We start from the raw sequence: 9116 nt of genomic DNA on the forward strand, positions 1-9116 counted from the left end.
TGACAATATGTTCAAACCATTATACTCTTACTTGCACGCATAAGCGTCTCCCATTAATTAATTGAGTTTTGATGAGTAGCTAATACATATAGTACGTACAATTAATTAATGTTAGAAAAAAATACGCGTTGAATAGAAATTAAAATGTCTAAATTTGAGTAAAGAGTACGAGTATTTGTCTATCTTTTTAATTATCTCAAATTTATAATTAGAAATACTTTCACAAAGAGAAAATGGTGTGTTTCGAAAATAAGGTCAATTTTGAATTTGAAATTTATTCAATCTGTTTCCAAAGATATATAGTGTGGCAAAATCCTATGAAATAAATTGTTCCGTCCATTATCATTAAATAGACGGATAAAAAGTAATAAACCTGTCGTCGACAATGAACAAGAACGAAGTATTATTATTAAAAATATAAAACCTACAAAATATTTTAAAGAAATAAATTAATATTCGTGTCTAACTCCGGAAACTTTTGTTGTAAAATTCAAACAATATTGTGGAGACTCATTTTCTTGGTCAATGGAAAACAAAATATAACTACAGGTCTTAATCAAATGGCACTCTCCTTACTTAATTGTTTATATGTGATTAAATCAATCCTTGTCATATACTAGTAGAGAGCCTTGCTTAACCACTTTTTGTGGCCTTAAATAACCATAAAATTCATTACAAATTATAATAAATTTCTTACCCCCTTTGATATTCGGAGAACAAGTGAAGGACGACAATTCTCAATTTCTCCAAGAAATTGAAAGTTGCACCGTAAATGAAAGTACAAATGAAAACCAGTAACATGAGATGCCGTTTCATTCCGAATTTCATAACATAATTCTTACATTTTTTATGTATTAAAAAGACTCAAAATTAAGATGAACATTCAGAACTTCCTTTGACTCAATTTATTCTTATCAATCGGTCACCTAATTTGTTTCACCAAACTTAAAAAAAAGAGAGATACCTATATATTTGGATCAAGCCCGCACAAATTTATTTTTGGGTCACTCCCAAAATACCTCAAATTGATTAGGGGTTGGACAGGTTTATATACACTTTCCAACTTCCATCAGACTCCCGATGTGGGATGGATTTGTACATAACCAACCTCTCCCTCAAACTAGATCACATCGGGAACAGACAAATCAGACGCAGACTCCCGATGTGGGATGAGTTTGTACATAACACTATAGAAGAGGACACAAAGCATTGGTACATATATAGTGAGGGAAAAAACCAACTTAGAAGAAGTTGATGAAAAAAACCCTCGGCTTTGTGTTCTCAGATAGCCTGAATTGTCTCGATCACCAATTTGAAATCATATAAATTGGTTGCAGTGTAAAGACCGATGCCTTCAGACTCAACATCAACCGGCGGTGATCCAACTGGTTGGTCGACAGTGTCCACCTGAGTATAGTTGAAGGGAACATTGTATGTACCTCTTTTTCCGACATAGCTAACCACAGCACTGCTCTTCACCGGCACCATAATCGAACCGTTACCCGTAACCGTCCTGGTCGTTGAGTTCACAGCGTTCCACTGAAGGTCCGCATTTATCTTAGCAGCTGCCTCATCGATGGATCCGTCTTTGCCTATGAAGGCCAGCGCCGTGTCGAAGACCCTAGGCACCCCCGTTTCCAGCGTATAGTCATGGGCGAAGGTGTATTCCTTCGTGTCCTGATACGTGAACGAGAGCGAAAAGGTTTCATCCACGTCGTGGCTGTTGACCACCTTGGACGACCATCCCGTGTGAGCTGTCTCGTCAAACACGCGCCCGCACTTAATCTGGTATCTGACGTTATTTACCAAACTCTTTGTCACCAATTCCTCCACCTGTTGGCAAATTTAAAATATATAAATATATACATAACGAACATCATTGTAAAAGGAAAACTGAAAGCAAACAGTATAAACCAAAAACTGAAAACAAGCAGTATACTTTGACTTACAATAATTGGTGGAATGTTATACTCCCTCCGTCCCACAAAAATTGTCCTATTTTTTCATTTTCGTCTGTCCCACAAAATTTGTCATATTTCACTTTTTACTATTTTTGGTAGTGTACCTCATATTCCACTAAATCATTTCTACTTACTTTTATTATAAAACTAGTAATATATAACAATAGGACTCACATTCCACTATTTTTTTAACTCATTTTGCATTACATTTCTTAAAACCCGTGTCCGGTCAAAATGAGACAATCTTTGTGGGACGGAGGGAGTAATAAAATGCAAATAAAATGAATTAGTAAAATTAGACCCGCCTAAGGTTTAGTGAAACCGTAACCGTCGGTTACGGTTCCAAATCGAAACCGTGAGAATTTACCCAAATCGAAACTGTTGAATTTTGAACCATGGTTCGGTTCAAGTTCAAAAATTTTCGAACCGAACCCGAGCCGAACCGCAAAAAAAGGCGGTTCGGAACCGTGAAAAACCGTAAAAACCGCCGGTTCGGAACCAAAACCGAAGCCGGTGGTATTGAAACCGGAACCGCGAAACACCCTCGCGGTTCGGTTCCGATTCGGCAATTTCCATAACCAGAACCGGTGGTTCCGGAACCGTGGGCACCTCTAGCATAAAATACGAAGTCTAAAATGAAGTGTGACAGTTAATAACACCTGCAGCTCGCTTCTTTCGTGGGAAAGGTCTTCTCCGTGCCCGATGCTTCCATTAGCGAGGTTGTTGGTGACGCGACGCTGGCAGAATTTGCCGTCGGCTGCACGAAGTGTGATGGTGTTTGCGTTGATTTTGATAGGCCAGAAGTGAGTGTTGGGGTCGTGCAAACTGGTTATACTGTTGGCGTTGCGGAATATCCAGCCGTCTTCGGAGAGGTTCCACTGCGATCTCGAGTGGACGGAGGTCAGCTGGATATGGCCTTCGAGCATCACCGACGCCTCGTAGCGCGAAAGGCTGTCGTTCGGTATATCGGACGAGAACTGTAAGTAGTTTTTGTTGCCCCAAGTGAAGGCTCTGAGGTACTTGCCATTATCTCCTTTGAAGGCAAGGTTGCGGTGGCAGTAAAGGCGGACTAATGTATCGAAATCAAATGCGTGGAGATAGCCTTGAGTGGTGCTGGTTAAGTTGAACTCAGACGCGTAAGACGAAGATTTCATCGTCTATCACGAGGCGGCCTCCGCTCTGAGCGTGAATCAAGTAGAACACATCGGCATCGGCATCGGCATTGTCGACCTTAATAGGCTCAAACAATGTGCACAAAGGGTCGGACAAGTCTTCCTGGGGGTTTGGTGGAGACGGCAGCGATGGCCCAGCTCCCGTCCGATTTCCGGTGCATGTACCTGTTGATGAATAAGAATCGGAGGTTAACATACTTGTCGTTGCTCTTGCTTTCTCAACTTCGATCCGAGAACTTGTGCCGTGTGCTCCCGAAGCTACCGCACCGTTGTCCCTGCGGTAAAGATTGCTTGTGATATATGGATTCTTGAACTGGATCACAAGGACCTTTGGAAGCGCCCAGGTAGCCATACTTGCCGCATATATAAAATTAGGATTCATATTCCACTAATATTTTTTAATACTACTTTATTTCTAGATTAATATCCATAGTGATACTATCCTATAACTATAACTATGACTTACTAAAGGCAAAAAGAGAAAGATGAGTAGAAGATTGGGTTTAGGAGGAGGAGAAATGATTTCGAAGATATATTCAATTTATTTTATTTTGCAATTTTTGAAGATATATTCAATTTATTGTGGATAGTGGAAATTGCGATATCATTTCATGTCTCATCATCGTGATGTGCTGCGGTCCAGCATCACGTGATGTGGTATTGAAAATTTAATCCAATAACATTTCCGTAAGTTTTATAATATATTACTCCCTCCGTCTCGGCTAAGATGACACATTCTTAGCCGACATGGGGTTTTAGGAGTAATTGGTTAATGTGTTTAATTGAAGAGAGAAAAGGTGGGTGAAAGTATTAAAATAGAGAGAGAAAGAAAGGTGAATATTTTAATAGGGGTGAGAAAAAGTGGTTGAGTGTATTAATTGGAGAGAGAAAGTTTCCAAAAAAGGAAATGTGTCATCTTGGTTGGGACAAACTAAAAAAGAAAACGTGTCATCTTAAGCGGGACGGAGGGAGTAATAAAATTTCTACTTTTGCCGACACTCTCATGTGAATTCTAATCCAAATTTACTTGGCATTTTTGCAAATTGGAAATTAAGCATAAAAACTATGCAGCACATAGTTTAGACCTATAATATGATATGAAGCACATACATTTTCATTGTTAGATATCATTTATTTTAGTACCTTAATTTCATTATGTAAAATTAATTCCATAAGTCAAAACACAAGTTTTTATTTCGGGTGAGCCATATATATATAAGAGAGAAAATTAATTTACCATATTTTGCAAAGTGGGTGTGCCTTGTCAATCGCCCAATCTAAAAATAAAATCATGAATGAAGTATTATTTATTAATGAATAATCCTTTTGGGTGGTGTTCGGTTCAATAGGTTAAATAGTGGTGAGATACAATATAGGATGAAGTAAAATGAGCATTGTCTAGGACAGTGACGGACGCATGATTTTTATACTGAGGGGTCCGAACTACTGTCGACAGTTATTGCATATTTTTAGGGTTAATGACGACAAATCCCGACATGAATAATATAGAGTCGATAGAAGTGTTGATAATGAAAAATAAATAATTTGAGAGTGAACAATATAAATTAAAGATACATACCCTAACAGTGACTGTGTCGAAATAATTGAAGAACAATTTTTAAAAATAAAAACACAACTTTAAAATCAAATTTAGTACTTACTATTATTATATTACTATGATATATATAATTTTTATGGGCTAAATAATTTCTATTTTTTTATTCATATAGATTATATAGAATACATAGATAAGAAAATAACAAAAGTTATCTTATAAAATTGGTAATGTGAAACAAAATAAACAAAGCTATTCGTATGAGACACAAAATGCACTAATGTAAAGGATTTAAAACCATCAAATTGTGAACAATAGAGATGAGAAAAAGTCACCTACCGCAGAGCTGGGAATGGATCCCCTAATCGCAAGGACACAAACCCAACTTTGAAACCAACTAAGCTAAACGTTGAAACAATAATTGTTGTATTTCCAATGCACCCCATGCTCCCATGTAAGTCCGCCACTGGTCTAGGACTAACTAATGTTGGATTTTATGTGTTTGTTTGTGAACAATATTATATCCGAGATAATTTTAGTTGTTTTTTATGTCCAATATAATATGTCAAATTGATAATTAAGGTTAATTATATTTATTTTGCTAAAACTAAAAATAATTAAAATTGATTAATATTAATTATGTACGTGTGGCCAAAATATTACACTACTCTATCTGTGTTCATAGTGGGACCGCCGCGGCGGCGGTCTATTGCAGGGACGGAGGGCGCCATGGCGGTGGACGAGGCGGAGCGGCGGTCGTGCGGCGGCTGATTCTGAGCTGCCATGACCGCTGCGGTGGTCAAAAACGTTTTTTTTTTAAATTTATTTTGTGATGATTAGGCGGTCAAGTTTTTTGTGATTGTACTGACTGTTCCGCCTCTAATGAGAACACTCTTAATTATTCTTTTCAAATATCCTAGACATTATCAAATAATTAATAATATGGAGATTGGATAGCATAACTTGATATATTGCTTGGTTGACATGTGTCGATAACCACTGGACTCTTAATTAAGGCTTATACAATAATGGACTCAACTGGGCCATGAGTTAAATTATGATTCTCACCCAGTCCAAAATATATATATATATATATATATAGTGAGGGAAAAAACCAACTTAGAAGAAGTTGATGAAAAAAACCCTCAGGCTTTGTGTTCTCAGATAGCTTGAATTGACTCGATCACCAATTTGAAATCATATAAATTGGTGGCAGTGTAAAGACCATCAATACCTTCAGACTCAACTTCAACAGGTGTTGATCCAATTGGGGCGTTGTAGACACTGTCCACCTGAGTATACTTGAACGGAACATTGCAGCTACCTCTTTTTCCGACATAGCTAATCACAACACTGCTCTTCGCCGGCACCACAATCGAACCCATACCCGTAACCGTCCTGGTCATTGAGTTCACAGCGTTCCACTGCAGCTCCGCATTTATCTTAGCAGCCGCCTCATCGATGGAGCCGTCTGGGCCAACGAAGGGAAGCGCCGCGTCAAAGACTGTGGGCACCCCCGTTTCCAGCGTATAGCTATGAGCGAAGGTGTATTCCTTCGTGTCCTCATACGTGAACGAGAGCGAAAAGGTTACATCCTCGGCCTGGCTGTTGACCACCATGGACGACCATCCCTTGTGAGCTGTCTCGTCAAATACGCGCCCGTACTCGTCCTGGTATCTGACGTTATTCACCAAACTCTTCGTCACCAATTCCTCCACCTGTTGGCAAATTTAAAAAATACTAAGTATATATATAACGAAGAAACATCAGTGTAAAAAGAAAACTGAAAACAAACAAAAAATTGAAAACAACAAAATAGGAGTATAATTAAATATACTATTCCTTTAGTCCCCAGTAATAAAATGTGAATAAAATGAGTTAGTAAAATCTAAAATGAAGTGTGACAGTTATTAAATAACACCTTCAACTCGGCTTCTTTGGTGGGAGTGGTCTCCTCGGTGCCAATGCTTCCATTAGCGAGGTTGCTGGTGACGCGACGCTGGCAGAATTTGCCATCCGCTGCACGAAGGGCGATGGTGTTTTCGTTGATTTTGACAGGCCAGAAGAGAGTGTTGGGGTTGGTTGCATCCGTGGTGTTGCCGAATATCCAGCCGGAGTTGGCCAGACTCCACAGCACGCTCCAGTGGATGGATGTCAGGCGGACATGGCCGTCGGGCACCTCCGTCACCTGGTGGCGTGAAAGGCTGTCGTTCGGGACGTCGGAAGAGAGCTGGAAGTAGTTGTTGCCCCAAGTGAAGGCCTTGAGGTATTTCCCGTTATCTCCGATGAAGGCGAGGTTGCCGCGAACGGGAAGGCGGACTAATGAGTCGAAATCGACGGCGCGGAGATAGCCTTGAGTGGTGCTGCTTAAGTTGAATTCGATGTAGAAGGAAAGTCTTGCGGTAAGAGAAGTCACGAGGCGGCCTCCGCTCTGAGCGTGAATCAAGTAGAACACATCGTCGTCGTCGTTGTCGTCGACTTTTATGGGCTCGAATAATGTGCACAAAGGGTCGGATAAGTCTTCCACGGGGGTGGTGGAGACGGCAGCGACCCATATCCCGTCCGGTCTCCGGTGCATGTACCGGTTGGTGTACGAGAATCGGAGGTTAACGTACTTGCTGTCGATCTTTGCTTGCTCGACTTCGATCCGAGCCCTTGTGCTGTAAACGCTCTCTTCTCCGAGAGCTACCCCACCGTTTTCGTCAAGGCGGTAAATATGGCCTATGTCTTTGAAATCCAGTGACTTGATCGCAATAGCCTTTGGAAGCGCCCAAGTAGCCACCATACTTGCAGTCTGAAGTGAACGAACATGGAAAAAATAAGTTTTTTTAACTTAATGAAGATAACACCATATTTTACAAATACAAAGAGTATATAAAAGTAGGATTCACGTTCCACAGTGATTAATATCCATAGTGAAATAGGGTTTAATGCATATAATATCAAAGAAATATTACTTTCCTATAACTATGACTTACCGAAAAGCAAAGAGAAAGATGAGTAGAAGAAGGGTTTATAGGAGAAGATATGATTTTGGTGTGATGAGAAGCCTTCTTCTCAACCCTATTTATAGATGAGCTAGCTAGTACTACTAAATATCTACGTATAAATGACTCTATAGCCCTTCAATATTTTATCTCATATACTTTCACGTGTTAATATGGTTTCCTCAAATTTCATCCACAAGAAATAGAACATAAATTTAAATAATAGCATGTACAAATACATAGTTTCCATATTTCAATGTTTAAACATGTTTCAATTGTGCAGTAATCAATATTGCTTTCAGTCCAGGGCATGCATAGCTAGCATTTTCTAATTCTTTTATTAATAATAGTAGAAATATATTGTTGGAAATATCATAGTATAAAATATTAGCACAAATACACATAAACAATTTATAAAGAGACCCTAAAACCACACATAAAAATTAAAATGCAAAAGAACAATAATAATCCAAGTTTGAAGTCTATGTAATTGCTATGTTTTGTTGATCAGTAGCTAGAGCTCGCTATGTTTTGTTTTTAACTTTTTCATTGTTTGCGTTCCTTTTTGTTGTTTGATGGTAGACATGCCCAAGATTCCGGAATCACTGGTTCCGGTTCTAGAAAATCTCGAACCGGAACCGAACCTTAAGTGTATTTTGCGGGTTAATTCCCAATCAGTACCCTTCTTACCACGCCGATCATTTTTACCCAAATGATCGGCGTTTTTGAGCATCCTATCTATGGATTGAGGAATCCCCTGGTATCGATTAAATTGTCTGCGCACTCGTCCAGCCTCATGCGCCTCGACATACGACCAACATACCAAATAAGTGTCGCACATATAGCACTCATTCACATCATTGCAGTAGTCTGGCAATATGCGATCCACATATGGTGTCCACACAAACTACAAAAAAACCAGCAATGCAAACGCAAATTAATCGGCACTTGCTGGGCCAATCATCATATCTGGTATGATGGTCACGGCCTGTGAAAACACGACCGTCCGCTCTCAAGCCCCACAGGACTTGCACATCTTCTGACTGTCGCCTCTCCAACCGGTAGATGGAAAGTATGTGTCTCCGGCCTCCAACGCTCAATCAAAGCAGTTATAAGCTCGTTGTCAACCTTCATCGACTTCCCACATTCGATCACGCCTCCAAAACCAAACATGTTAAGCCAATGCCTCACATTGGCATGAATATCCACATCCCATGTCTTACTTTCCGTCCGGCGAACTTTGAAAATATGTGATGTGCCTTCCGTCAGTAGTTTATTTGATATGTGTTGTTTCTGAAGATATAGTACTGACGGATCTTCAGGTCCATATAACAATTGCCCTCTAGAACTTGAAGTTGCCATCTAATCCTACAAGATTTTCACAAAACAATAATTACAAACAAATAATTCACAAAACAATAACTACAAGATATCATTCTAG

General features: G+C 39.4%; 2 protein-coding genes across 2 annotated transcripts; both read right to left on the minus strand.

Moving 5' to 3' along the window:
- Positions 1-914: 914 nt before the first annotated feature.
- On the minus strand, positions 915-3406 carry LOC125208452. The gene is made up of 2 exons (XM_048108072.1): positions 2621-3406; positions 915-1833 (listed from the first exon to the last, which is right to left on the minus strand). Exons 1-2 carry the CDS (start codon positions 3113-3115, stop codon positions 1282-1284), a joined length of 1047 nt encoding a protein of 348 aa, XP_047964029.1. The 5' UTR covers positions 3116-3406; the 3' UTR covers positions 915-1281.
- Positions 3407-5770: 2364 nt separating this feature from the next.
- Positions 5771-7746, minus strand: LOC125204656. Its single transcript, XM_048103362.1, has 3 exons — positions 7667-7746; positions 6610-7482; positions 5771-6406 (listed from the first exon to the last, which is right to left on the minus strand). Exons 2-3 carry the CDS (start codon positions 7471-7473, stop codon positions 5849-5851), a joined length of 1422 nt encoding a protein of 473 aa, XP_047959319.1. The 5' UTR covers positions 7474-7482; positions 7667-7746; the 3' UTR covers positions 5771-5848.
- Between the last annotated feature and the right edge of the window lie 1370 nt (positions 7747-9116).

This window comes from Salvia hispanica, chromosome 2, assembly GCF_023119035.1.
Source record: "Salvia hispanica cultivar TCC Black 2014 chromosome 2, UniMelb_Shisp_WGS_1.0, whole genome shotgun sequence".
In the NCBI taxonomy this organism is placed as follows: domain Eukaryota; kingdom Viridiplantae; phylum Streptophyta; class Magnoliopsida; order Lamiales; family Lamiaceae; genus Salvia; species Salvia hispanica.